This window comes from Bombina bombina, chromosome 1 (genome assembly GCF_027579735.1).
Source record: "Bombina bombina isolate aBomBom1 chromosome 1, aBomBom1.pri, whole genome shotgun sequence".
NCBI classification, from domain to species: Eukaryota; Metazoa; Chordata; class Amphibia; order Anura; family Bombinatoridae; genus Bombina; species Bombina bombina.
In genome coordinates this window covers 1,194,331,314-1,194,345,883 of record NC_069499.1, presented here as the reverse complement: position 1 = coordinate 1,194,345,883, position 14,570 = coordinate 1,194,331,314, and the positions used below count along the sequence as shown (strand labels likewise).

The 14,570-nt window shown below is 44.1% G+C and overlaps 1 protein-coding gene across 4 annotated transcripts in view; it reads right to left on the bottom strand.

The window, feature by feature from the left end:
• HDAC5 (histone deacetylase 5) overlaps positions 1–14,570 on the bottom strand; it is a 421,662-nt gene that overhangs the window by 91,681 nt on the left and 315,411 nt on the right. For all 4 annotated transcript variants that reach the window (XM_053700081.1, XM_053700076.1, XM_053700085.1 and 1 more), the window contains 2 exons: positions 9,445–9,635; positions 1,557–1,766 (listed from right to left, as the gene is read on the bottom strand). In XM_053700081.1, coding sequence (XP_053556056.1) covers positions 1,557–1,766; positions 9,445–9,635 — 401 coding nt within the window. The remainder of the gene's footprint in view (positions 1–1,556; positions 1,767–9,444; positions 9,636–14,570) is intronic.

The following is a 14,570-nucleotide window of genomic DNA, read 5'->3' as shown; positions in this document are numbered from 1 at the left end:
CACACAGTATTCCTTACCCCACACACAGCGTCCTCTACTCCTCTACACGCAGTATTCCTTACCTCCCACACAGCATCCTCTGCTCCTCTACACACAGTATTCCTTACTCCCCACACAGCATCCTCTGCTCCTCTACACACAGTATTCCTTACCCCCCACACAGCATCCTCTGCTCCTCTACACACAATATTCCTTACCTCCCACACAGCGTCCTCTGCTCCTCTACACACAGTATTCCTTACCCCACACACAGCGTCCTCTACTCCTCTACACGCAGTATTCCTTACCCCACACACAGCATCCTCTACTCCTCTACACACAGTATTCCTTACCCCACACACAGCGTCCTCTACTCCTCTACACGCAGTATTCCTTACCCCACACACAGCATCCTCTGCTCCTCTACACACAGTATTCCTTACCTCCCACACAGCATCCTCTGCTCCTCTACACACAGTATTCCTTACCCCCCCACACAGCATCCTCTGCTCCTCTACACACAGTATTCCTTACCTCCCACACAGCATCCTCTACTCCTCTACACACAGTATTCCTTACCCCACACACAGCGTCCTCTACTCCTCTACACGCAGTATTCCTTACCCCACACACAGCATCCTCTGCTCCTCTACACACAGTATTCCTTACCCCCACACAGCATCCTCTGCTCCTCTACACACAGTATTCCTTACTCCCCACACAGCATCCTCTGCTCCTCTACACACAGTATTCCTTACCCCCCACACAGCATCCTCTGCTCCTCTACACACAGTATTCCTTACCTCCCACACAGCGTCCTCTGCTCCTCTACACACAGTATTCCTTACCTCCCACACAGCATCCTCTGCTCCTCTACACACAGTATTCCTTACCCCCCACACAGCATCCTCTGCTCCTCTACACACAGCATTCCTTACCTCCCACACAGCGTCCTCTGCTCCTCTACACACAGTATTCCTTACCCCCCACACAGCATCCTCTACTCCTCTACACACAGTATTCCTTAGCCCACACAGCGTCCTCTGCTCCTCTACACACAGTATTCCTTACCCCCACACAGCATCCACTGCTCCTCTACACACAGTATTCCTTACCCCCCCCCCCCTTACACAGCATCTTCTGCTCCTCTATACACATTATCACTTACTATTCCTATTCACACACAATTTCCCTTCACCCATAGCACAATATCACACACCCCTCCAAATACACAACATCCATCAAACCAATATCAGTCCTTTATTTCTTCAACCAGAAGTGCATTACACTCAATGATCCTAACCACGCTCCACTCACAAAATAGAAACTTCCTTTCACATCTTAAGCATCTTTCCACTTCTTCCCAGCAAACAATACATAACTGTACTACACACAAAGCCACCAATTTATACACCTAGTATATTATCATTACCCGATTTGTCTGCTTTCTACCACAAATGCTCAATATATCTTCCCTCTAAGTATCTCTTTCCACATTAGCATTCCTTCTTCCTGTCTAACCCAATAAGAAACTCGTTCTTCCCAATGATTCTCTACCTCAGAGGAAGCCCTCTCACCTTTTTGAGTGCATGCTCTGCACCATTGGTCCGTCCCTCCTCTCTTTCTTCCTCCTCCTCATCTCCCTCCTCCTCTTCCTGTGTTCCCTCACTTTCTGTTTCCCCATCAAGAGTAAAAACGGCACGGCACCGCTCTCCCCCCTCCTGCTCCGTCAGCTCCTCTTCAGTCTCTTCTGGATGGGTTGGTGGCTGGTGGATGACCTCCCCGGCCTGTAGGAAGAGATACAGGTGTCAGACAGTACAGGAGGAAGCTGAAAGCTGAGCATGTCTAGTGACAGAGAGCAACTGTGTGTGGTAGAAACATGGCTGTGGCAGGACAGAGGGATTAAGTATAATGGGGGGGTTTAAATAAAACAACAGAAGTGGTTTGTACTAAAGGGATATTAAACTGCTGAGTGCAACTATAATTGATTACTACTTACCATGTTATTGTATTTCCTCCTGTGCCTGTAGTACAGTTCTCTCATTTTATTAGCTTTAAGATACCAGATGCTGAAGTTCCACCATTTCATACTAGACTTTGCAATCCTGGAGCTTAGGTATTGTCACAACCTGTTAGAGTGGTGCACACTCACAGACCAGTGATGTTGCTGGCTTTTTGAGAGCTGTATAAAATTTGTTTAGGGTTAGTGCACATGATACAGCTTGTGAGCTTTACATTTTTGCATGTTCTTTTACACAGTTTTAAAGTTACACAAAATATATTCAAAATAAGCACCCAGAAAAATACAGAGCAATGCAGCTGCTGCAAAAATGTAAAGCTCCTGCTCAGTATTGTGCACCCTAACCTGAATCACATTATACAGTTGTCAAGAAGATGCACACTGCTTCTGTCACAAGGTGTGATAATACCTGTGCTCCAAGATGGCAGCCCCAAGTACAAGAGGCAGAACTTAAAGGGGCAGTCTGCTTGAAAATGTTTATTGTTTAAAAAGATACATAATCCCTTTATTACCCATTCCCCTGCTTTACATAACCAACACTGTTATATTAATATAATTTTTACCTCAGTGCGATTTACAAACTTGTATTTTAGCCAATTTGTGCTGACTCCTGCATAGCTCCATAGGAGCGAGCACACTGTTATCTATATGGTACACATGAACTAGCACTGTCTAGCTGTGAAAAGCTAATGAGATTAGAGGCGGCCTTCAAGGTTTAGCCTTATGCAAAAAATACCAAGAGAACAAAGCAAGTTTGACGATAAAAGTATATTGGAAAGTGGTTTAAAAACATAATTTATTCTTACTAGATACATTTCTTTCCTTCCGGATAAGGAGAGTCCACGGCTTCATTCCTTACTTTTGGTAAATACAACACCTAGCCACCAGGAGGAGGCAAAGACACCCCAGCCAAAGGCTTAAATATCCCTCCCACTTCCTCATTACCCAAGTCATTCTGCCGAGGGAACAAGGAAAAGTAGGAGAAACATTAGGGTATAAATGGTGCCAAAAAAATAAAAAATAGGGGACCGCCCATAGACAAGATAAAACGGGCGGGGGCTGTGGACTCTCCCTATCCGGAAGGAAAGGAATTTATCTGGTAAGCATAAATTATGTTTTCCTTCCTAAGATAGGGAGAGTCCACGGCTTCATTCCTTACTGTTGTGAAAACTATACCCAAGCTCCAGAGGACACTGAATGAATAACGGGAGCGAACAAAAAGGAAGAGGCGACCCTATTCTAAGGGGACCACAGCCTGCAAAACTTTTCTTCCGGTAGCTGCTTCAGCCAAAGCAAAAACATCAAATTTGTAAAATTTTGAAAAAGTATGTAAGGAGGACCAGGTAGCTGCCTTACAAATCTAATCCATAGAGGCCTCGTTCTTAAAGGCCCAAGAGGAATGAGAAGCTATCCTCTCAGGAGGATGATGTCCCGCTGTCTCGTAAGCTAAGCGGATGACACTCCTTAACCAAAAAGATAGGGAAGTCGAAGTAGCCTTCTGCCCCTTACGCTTCCCCGAATAGACAACAAAGAGGAAGATTGACTAAACTCCTTAGTAGCCTGAAGATAGAACTTCAAGACGTGAACCACATCCAAATTGTGAAGTAACCGTTCCTTCGATGAAGAAGGATTAAAACACAAAGAAGGGACCACAATTTCCTGATTAATGTTGCAATCTGACACAACCTTAGGAAGAAAACCTAATTTAGTACGTAAAACTGCCTTATCTGCATGAAATATCAGATATGGGGGCTCACATTGCAAAGCAGAGATCTCAGAAACTCTGCGCGCAGAGGCAATAGCCAACAAAAAGAGAACCTCCCAAGATAACAATTTAATGTCAACTGAATGCAGAGGCTCAAACGGAACCTGTTGCAAAACCCGAAAAAAACAAGATTTAGGTTCCAAGAAGGATCCCCAGATCTAAACACAGGTCTGATCCTAATCAGAGCCTTAACAAAGGACTGCACGCCTGGAAGCTCAGCCAGTCTCTTGTGCAATAAAACCGACAGGGCCGAAATCTGTCCCGTCAGGGAACTAGCAGAAAGGCCCTTCTCCAGCCCATCCTCGAGAAAAGATAAGATCCTGGCAACCTTAACTATGTGCCAGGAAAAACCATGCTCTTCACACCAGAATAAATAGGTCCTCCACACCTTGTGGTAGATACGCAGAGTAACTGGTTTACGAGCTTGAATAAGAGTATCAATGACACTCTCAGAGAAACCTGTCTAAGACTAAGCGTTCAATCACCACGCAGTCAGCCTCAGAGAATCTAGCTTTTGATGAACAAATGGACCTTGTATCAGCAGTTCTCTGCGACAAGGTAACTTCCATGGAGGAGATGAGAACATCCCCACTAGATCCGCGAACCACGTCCTTTGGGGCCACGATGGATCAATCAGGATTACTGATACCCGCTCCTGCTTGATGCGGGCCACCACTCGAGGAAGAGGCGGTAATGGAGGAAAAAGATATACGAGTTTGAACCTCCAGGGCATTGCTAGTGCATCTGTTAGATCCGCTTGGGGATCCCTCGACCTCGACCCATACCTGGGTAGCTTGGTATTGAGACGGGACGCCATGAGATCTATCCCCAGCGTCCCCCACTTTCTGCATATCTCTGCAAACACCTCGGGATGGAGAGACTATTCCCCTGGATGGAAGGATTGCCTGCTGAGAAATTCCGCCTCCCAGTTGTCCACACCCGGAATGTGGATCGCTGACAGCAAACAGATGTGGGCCTCCGCCCACTCCAGAATCTGAGATACTTCCTTCATTGCCAAGGAACTTCTCGTTCCCCCCCTGATGGTTGATGTAAGCCACCAAGGATATATTGTCTGATTGCAATCTGATAAACTGGGACGAACCCAGAAGTGGCCAAGCCTTCAAGGCCTTGAAGATTGTCTGTATTTCCAAAATATTGATCGGGAGGGAGGACTCCTCCTGAGTCCTAACCCCTGTGCCTTCCTGGCACCCCAAACAGCTCCCCATTCAGAAAGGCTTGCGTCCGTAGTCACAATCTCCCAGGATGGTCTTAAGGAGCATGTCCCTCGGGACAAATGATCTGGACAGAGCCACCAAGAGATCGATTCTCTCGACCGGCAGGCTAATACAATCTGTTGAGACAGATCTGAATCATCACCGCTTCACTGCCTTAGCATGCACAGTTGTAAAGGTCTGAGACAGAACCTGGCAAAAGGAATGATGTCCATGCAGGACACCATGAGACCAATCACCTCCATACACTGAGCCACAGAGGGACTCAAGGAGGTCCGGAGGGCAAGACATGCCAAAGTTAGCTTGCAACATCTCTGGTCTGTTAGAAATATCCTCATGGATATGGAGTTTATTATAGTACCCAGGAATTCCACCCTGGTGCTTGGGATAATAGAATTCTTTTCCAAGTTTATCTTTTATCCATGTGATCGAAGAAGACTGAGAAGGGACTCTTCTTCCGCAAGACAAAAGGATGGTGCTTTTACCAGAATATCGTCCAAGTATGGGGCTACTGCAATACCCTGAGTTCTGGCAATGGCTAGAACTGGAAGTGCTGATCCAGGAATGCAAACTTCAGGAACTGAAAGTGTTCCCTGTGGATTGGAACATGAAGGTAAGCGTCCTTCAGATCTATAATGGTCATAAACTGGCCTTCCTGAATTAAAGGAAGGATGGAACTTATAGTCTCCATCTTGAAGGAAGGGACACCGAGAAATTTTTTAAGCACTTTAGGTCCAGAATTGGGAGGAAAGTTCCCTCCTTTTTTGGGACCACAAAAAGATTTGAATAAAACCCCAAACCTATTTATTCGATAGGCACCGGGACAACAACTAAGGAGGATAGATCCCGAACGCACCCTAGAAAGGCATCCCTCTTTTCTGGTCTGGAAGACAGATTTGAGAGGAGGAATCTGCCCCTTGGCGGATGAGATTTGAAGCCTATCTTGTATCCCTGAGATACCACCTCCAGGACCCACGGGTCCTGTACGTCCTTGAACCAAGTGTCTGAAAAAAGAGACAGTCTGTCCCCTACACGATCCGATCCTGGATCAGGGGCCGCCCCTTCATGCCGATTTGTTTTCTGCGGGCTTCTTATTCTGCTTGGATTTATTCCAGGACTGAGCCGGCTTCCAAGTACTCTTGGGCTGCTCAGGCTTGAAGGAGGATCATGTCGTTGGGATTTGTCAGAGGAACAGAAATTAGAAGGTTGTCGTCCCTTAGACTTGTTCTTCTTATCTTGCGGTAGGAAGAAACCCTTACCTCCGGTAACCGTAGAAATAATGGAGTCCAGGCCTGTACCAAATAAAATCTTTCCTTTGAAGGGAAGAGAAAGGAATCTGGACTTAGAAGTCATATCCGCAGACCAAGACTTCAAGCAGAGCGCCCGGCGGGCTAGGACCGCAAAGCCAGAGGCCTTTGCATTTAGGTGAATAATTTGCATGTTCGCATCACAGATAAAAGAATTAGCAATTCTCAGAGCTTTAATTCTGTCTTGAATATCCTCAAGGGGAGACTCCACCTCAATGAGTTCTGACAAAGTCGCACCAGTAGATAGCCGCTCCAGCAACTGCGGCAACTGCAGCCACCAGTTGAAACAAAAATCCCGTATGTTGAAACATCTTTCTCACAAAGGTTTCCATTTTCTTATCCATCGGCTCTCTGAACGAAGAACTATCCTCAAGAGGTATAGTAGTACGTTTAGCAAGCGTAGAGATAGCTCCATCCACCTTAGGAATGGAGTCCCACAAATCCAGCTGAGAGTCCGGGACGTGACGAAAGGCAAAGAATGACTGGGGTAATGAGGAAGTGGGAGGGATATTTAAGCCTTTGGCTGGGGTGTCTTTGCCTCCTCCTGGTGGCCAGGTGTTGTATTTCCCTAAAGTAAGGAATGAAGCCATGGACTCGCCCTGACTTAGGAAGGATATTTCTTGCCCTATCTGAATCTTGAAAGTTTAATTTTGACTTTACTGTCCCTTTAAGCATTTGAAATGTTATGGTGTTAAAATAAAAGAACAGCTATGAAGAGCTGTAAGAACTAGACTGAGTAGTAACCATTCTAGTGTAGTTGTATCCAGCATTTTAATGTATCTTTAAGCACCAGGAGGCAAATATGTTTAGATGTCTGATTTAGTATTTGTAAAAGAAAAATGTGAGCAAGCACACACCACTGAACTCAGATGTACACACCTACATTTATTAAATCTTACCATGTATTGTGGACAAGATAAAAATGTTAATAATAAAGGTAATTGACTACTAAAAAATGTAATTCCCCATAAAAAGATTAATTAAGCATAGTAAAATAGCTTACTTTCCTATTTTCCTGTAATTTAAATAGAGATACATACTCCAGACTTATCAAGGTGTATGTCCTTGGACTGCAAACCATAGCATATCTTCTTAAATAGCAAAATATCATAGTGCTAAACCTCATTCAAGGCCCACTATCAAAAACTTTCTGGTAAAGAGAAAAAATATGTTACATTATACTTTAATGTTGGTGTATTTCTAAAATTGTTTCAGGAACTCACGGTACCGACAAGATAATCTCACCAGGGCAGAGAGCTTTGGAGAATTGGGCTCTCAGTATCAGGAACTGGAGGAATTAAGTGGGGAACCCTGTAGTGCAGGCCAACACTAAATATACATAAATATTTATTAACAAAGCGTTTTACAAAGAGATAATATGAACTAGTACAGGCATTTCTCAGCACAGCATTGCTGGATAAAATGTCAGCCCTTATGAAACTATTTTAAACCCAGTCTACTGTATAGCCAATAAACAGAAAGGACATAATAAAGGCACTACAATTCCCTGGTTAATATTATCTGAAGAAACTACTTTAGGCAAAAAGCTATAGTATATGTATGACTGCATTATATTGAAGGAAAACAAGATACAGCGTTTTGCAGGAAAGAGCAGACAACTCAGACACACTCCTGACAGAAGAGATGACCAACAGAAATAAGACCTCCCAGGACAACAATTTAGTGTCCTTCTGGGGGCCAGGCGATGAATTCCCAACAGTAAGGAATTGTGGACTCTCAGCACCTTAAAGGGACATGAAACCCAAATGTTTTCTTTCATTATCCAGATAGAACAAAAGCAAAATTATTTAAGTTAATGTGTTATTCTCTCTCTCTGTATGTGTGTGTATATATATATATATACACATATATATATAGATAGATAGATAGATAGATAGATATACAGTATCTCACAAAAGTGAGTACACCCCTTACATTTTTGTAAATATTTTATTATATCTTTTCCTCTGACAACACTGAAGAAATGACACTTTGCTACAATGTAAAGTAGTGAGTGTACAGCCTGTATAACAGTGTAAATTTGCTGTCCCCTCAAAATAACTCAAAACACAGCCATTAATGTCTAAACCGTTGGCAACAAAAGTAAGTACACTCCTAAGTGGAAATGTCCAAATTGGGCCCAAGGTGTTTATATTTTGTGTGGCCAACATTATTTTCCAGCACTGCCTTAACCCTTGGGCATGGAGCTCACCACAGCTTTCTTGTGCATCCTCTTTAGAAGAAGCTTCCTTCTGGGATGATAGCCATGCAGACCAATTTGATGCAGTGTGCAGGGTATGGTCTGAGCACTGACAGGCTGACTCCCCCACCCCTTCAACCTCTGAAGCAATGCTGGCAGCACTCACACGTCTATTTCCCAAAGACAACCTCTGGATTTGACACTAAGCACATGCACTCAACTTCTTTGGTTGACCATGGAGAGGCCTGTTCTGAGTGGAACCTGTTCTGTGAAACTGCTGTATGGTCTTGCCCACCGTGCTGCAGCTCAGTTTCAGGGTCTTGGCAATCTTCTTATAGCCTAGGGCATCTTTATGTAGAGCAATAATTCTTTTTTTTTTTCAGATCCTCAGAGAGTTCTTTGCCATGAGGTGCCATGTTGAACTTCCAGTGACCAGTATGAGAGAGTGTGAGAGCGATAACACCAAATTTAACACACCTGCTCCCCATTCACACCTGAGACCTTGTAACACTAACGAGTCACATCACACCGGGGGGGGCTAATTAGGCCCAATTTAGACATTTCCACTTAGCGATTTAATCACTTTTGTTGCCAACGGTTTAGACATTGATGACTGCGTGTTGATTTATATTGAGGGGGCAGTAAATTTACACTGTTATATAGGCTGTACACATTTTAGCAAAGTGTTATTTCTTCCGTGTTGTCACATGAAAAGATATAATAAAATATTTACAAAAATGTGAGGGTTGAGGTATGTATATATTAAAATAGGTATGGCATAAAAAGAGGTGTCCAATAACCATTTTCTATTATTTTTGTAGTAATTGATGTTGGTAAATTGATTTAAATGATTATTGTATGTCAGAAGTGCATGCTATGGGGAGAGGGTCAATAAACTAAATGGTCAGAAATGAGCAGCAGTACAGACAGCCAATACACACCTTACTGAGCTGCTGCTGGTCAAGATAGTGCTGGTGCTGAAGGATCAGTTGCTGGAGAGCCTGGGGACTTTGGGGAAGTGGAGAGGACTGTGTGCGACTTAGGGGCCGGTGCCGGTGACCTTTGGTGAGTGAACGAAGGGAGCCAGACACACGCTCCCCACCCACCAGCGGAGACTGACCGTGCAAGGGAACTAGCAAAGAGATAATTAAATAAGTGAGTAGAGAACAATTGACAAAAACAGAATTTATGCTTACCTGATAAATTACTTTCTCCAACGGTGTGTCCGGTCCACGGCGTCATCCTTACTTGTGGGATATTCTCTTCCCCAACAGGAAATGGCAAAGAGTCCCAGCAAAGCTGGTCACATGATCCCTCCTAGGCTCCGCCCACCCCAGTCATTCGACCGACGGACAGGAGGAAATATATATAGGAGAAACCATATGATACCGTGGTGACTGTAGTTAGAGAAAATAATTCATCAGACCTGATTAAAAAACCAGGGCGGGCCGTGGACCGGACACACCGTTGGAGAAAGTAATTTATCAGGTAAGCATAAATTCTGTTTTCTCCAACATTGGTGTGTCCGGTCCACGGCGTCATCCTTACTTGTGGGAACCAATACCAAAGCTTTAGGACACGGATGAAGGGAGGGAGCATATCAGGTCACCTAAATGGAAGGCACCACGGCTTGCAAAACCTTTCTCCCAAAAATAGCCTCCGAAGAAGCAAAAGTATCAAATTTGTAAAATTTGGCAAAAGTGTGCAGTGAAGACCAAGTCGCTGCCTTACATATCTGGTCAACAGAAGCCTCGTTCTTGAAGGCCCATGTGGAAGCCACAGCCCTAGTGGAGTGAGCTGTGATTCTTTCAGGAGGCTGCCGTCCGGCAGTCTCATAAGCCAATCTGATAATGCTTTTAAGCCAAAAGGAAAGAGAGGTAGAAGTCGCTTTTTGACCTCTCCTTTTACCAGAATAAACAACAAACAAGGAAGATGTTTGTCTGAAATCTTTAGTAGCCTCTAAATAGAATTTTAGAACACGGACTACGTCCAAATTGTGTAACAAACGTTCCTTCTTTGAAACTGGATTCGGACACAAAGAAGGTACAACTATCTCCTGGTTAATATTTTTGTTGGAAACAACTTTCGGAAGAAAACCAGGCTTAGTAAGCAAAACCACCTTATCTGCATGGAACACCAGATAGGGCGGAGAACACTGCAGAGCAGATAACTCTGAAACTCTTCTAGCAGAAGAAATTGCAACCAAAAACAAAACTTTCCAAGATAATAACTTAATATCTACGGAATGTAAGGGTTCAAACGGAACCCCTTGAAGAACTGAAAGAACTAGATTTAGACTCCAGGGAGGAGTCAAAGGTCTGTAAACAGGCTTGATCCTAACCAGAGCCTGAACAAATGCTTGAACATCTGGCACAGCTGCCAGTCTTTTGTGAAGTAAAACAGATAAAGCAGAGATCTGTCCCTTCAGAGAACTTGTAGATAATCCTTTCTCCAAACCTTCTTGTAGAAAGGATAGAATCTTAGGAATTTTTATCTTGTTCCATGGGAATCCTTTAGATTCACACCAACAGATATATTTTTTCCATATTTTATGGTAAATTTTTCTAGTTACAGGCTTTCTAGCCTGAATCAGAGTATCTATTACAGAATCTGAAAACCCACGCTTTGATAAAATCAAGCGTTCAATCTCCAAGCCGTCAGTTGGAGGGAAACCAGATTCGGATGTTCGAATGGACCCTGAACAAGATGGTCCTGTCTCAAAGGTAGCTTCCATGGTGGAGCCGATGACATATTCACCAGGTCTGCATACCAAGTCCTGCGTGGCCACGCAGGAGCTATCAAGATCACCGAGGCCCTCTCCTGATTGATCCTGGCTACCAGCCTGGGGATGAGAGGAAACGGTGGGAATACATAAGCTAGGTTGAAGGTCCAAGGTGCTACTAGTGCATCTACTAGGGTCGCCTTGGGATCCCTGGATCTGGACCCGTAGCAAGGAACCTTGAAGTTCTGACGAGACGCCATCAGATCCATGTCTGGAATGCCCCATAATTGAGTTATTTGGGCAAAGATTTCCGGATGGAGTTCCCACTCCCCCGGATGGAATGTCTGTCGACTCAGAAAATCCGCTTCCCAATTTTCCACTCCTGGGATGTGGATCGCAGACAAGTGGCAGGAGTGATCCTCCGCCCATTGAATTATCTTGGTCACTTCTTTCATCGCCAGGGAAGTCCTTGTTCCCCCCTGATGATTGATATATGCAACGGTCGTCATGTTGTCTGACTGAAACCTTATGAATTTGGCCTTTGCTAGTTGAGGCCAAGCTCTGAGAGCATTGAATATCGCTCTCAGTTCCAGAATGTTTATCGGGAGAAGAGACTCTTCCCGAGACCATAGACCCTGAGCTTTCAGGGATTCCCAGACCGCGCCCCAGCCCACTAGGCTGGCGTCGGTCGTGACAATGACCCACTCTGGTCTGCGGAAGCTCATTCCCTGTGACAGATTGTCCAGGGTCAGCCACCAACGGAGTGAATCTCTGGTCTTTTGATCTACTTGAATCGTCGGAGACAAGTCTGTATAATCCCCATTCCTCTGTCTGAGCATGCACAGTTGTAATGGTCTTAGATGAATTCGTGCAAAAGGAACTATGTCCATTGTTGCAACCATCAATCCTATTACTTCCATGCACTGTGCTATGGAAGGACGAGGAACAGAATGAAGTACTTGACAAGAGCTTAGAAGTTTTGATTTTCTGACCTCTGTCAGAAAAATCCTAATTTCTAAGGAATCTATTATTGTTCCCAAGAAGGGAACTCTTGTTGACGGGGACAGAGAACTTTTTTCTTTGTTCACCTTCCATCCGTGAGATCTGAGAAAGGCTAGGACGATGTCCGTATGAGCCTTTGCTTTTGACAGGGACGACGCTTGAATCAGGATGTCGTCCAAGTAAGGTACTACTGCAATGCCCCTTGGTCTTAGAACCGCTAGAAGGGACCCTAGTACCTTTGTGAAAATCCTTGGAGCAGTGGCTAATCCAAATGGAAGTGCCACAAACTGGTAATGCTTGTCCAGAAAAGCGAACCTTAGGAACTGATGATGTTCCTTGTGGATAGGAATATGTAGGTACGCATCCTTTAAATCCACGGTAGTCATAAATTGATTTTCCTGGATAGTAGGTAGGATCGTTCGAATAGTTTCCATTTTGAACGATGGTACCCTGAGAAATTTGTTTAGGATCTTTAGATCCAAAATTGGTCTGAATGTTCCCTCTTTTTTGGGAACTATGAACAGATTGGAATAAAATCCCATTCCTTGTTCTCTTATTGGAACTGGATGTATCACTCCCATCTTTAACAGGTCTTCTACACAATGTAAGAATGCCTGTCTCTTTATTTGGTTTGAAGATAATTGAGACCTGTGGAACCTTCCCCTTGGGGGTAGTTCCTTGAATTCCAGGAGATAACCTTGAGAAACTATTTCTAGCGCCCAAGGATCCTGAACATCTCTTGCCCAAGCCTGAGCAAAGAGAGAAAGTCTGCCCCCCACTAGATCCGGTCCCGGATCGGGGGCTATCCCTTCATGCTGTTTTGGTAGCAGTGGTAGGCTTCTTGGCCTGCTTACCCTTGTTCCAGCCTTGCATTGGTTTCCAGGCTGGTTTGGGTTGTGAAGTATTACCCTCTTGCTTAGAGGATACAGAATTAGAGACTGGTCCGTTTCTGCGAAAGGGACGAAAATTAGGCTTATTATTAGCCTTAAAAGACCTATCCTGTGGGAGGTTGTGGCCCTTTCCCCCAGTGATGTCTGAAATAATCTCTTTCAAATCAGGTCCAAATAATGTTTTACCTTTGAAAGGAATGTTAAGCAATTTTGTCTTGGAAGACACATCCGCTGACCAAGACTTTAGCCAAAGCACTCTGCGCGCCACGACAGCAAACCCTGAATTTTTCGCCGCTAATCTAGCTAATTGCAAAGCGGCATCTAAAACAAAAGAGTTAGCCAATTTAAGTGCTTGAACTCTGTCCATAACCTCCTCATACGAAGATTCTTTACTGAGCGATTTTTCTAGTTCCTCGAACCAGAAACACGCTGCCGTAGTGACAGGAACAATGCATGAAATTGGTTGTAGAAGGTAACCTTGCTGTACAAAAATCTTTTTAAGCAAACCCTCTAATTTCTTATCCATAGGATCTTTGAAAGCACAACTATCTTCGATAGGAATAGTAGTGCGTTTGTTTAGAGTAGAAACCGCCCCCTCGACCTTGGGGACTGTCTGCCATAAGTCCTTTCTGGGGTCGACTATAGGAAATAATTTCTTAAATATAGGGGGGGGGACAAAAGGTATGCCGGGCCTTTCCCACTCTTTATTTACTATGTCCGCCACCCGCTTGGGTATAGGAAAAGCGTCGGGGGGCACCGGAACCTCTAGGAACTTGTCCATCTTACATAATTTCTCTGGAATGACCAAATTGTCACAATCATCCAGAGTAGATAACACCTCCTTAAGCAGTGCGCGGAGATGTTCTAATTTAAATTTAAATGTCACAACATCAGGTTCAGCTTGATGAGAAATTTTTCCTGAATCTGAAATTTCTCCATCAGACAAAACCTCCCTCATGGCCCCTTGAGATTGGTGTGAGGGTATGTCAGAACAGTTATCATCAGCGTCCTCTTGCTCTTCAGTGTTTAAAACAGAGCAATCGCGCTTTCTCTGATAAGTAGGCATTTTGGATAAAAGATTTGCTATGGAGTTATCCATTACAGCCGTTAATTGTTGCATGGTAATAAGTATTGGCGCACTAGATGTACTAGGGGCCTCCTGTGTGGGCATAACTGGTGTAGACACAGTAGGGGATGATGTAGTATCATGTTTACTCCCCTCATTTGAGGAATCATCTTGGGCAATATCATTATCTGTTGCATTACTGTCCTTACTTTGTTTGGACACTATGGCACAATTATCACATAAATTTAAATGGGGAGACACATTGGCTTTCATACATATAGAACATAGCTTATCTGATGGTACAGACATGTTAAACAGGCTTAAACTTGTCAACAAAGCACAAAAAACGTTTTAAAATAAAACCGTTACTGTCACTTTAAATTTCAA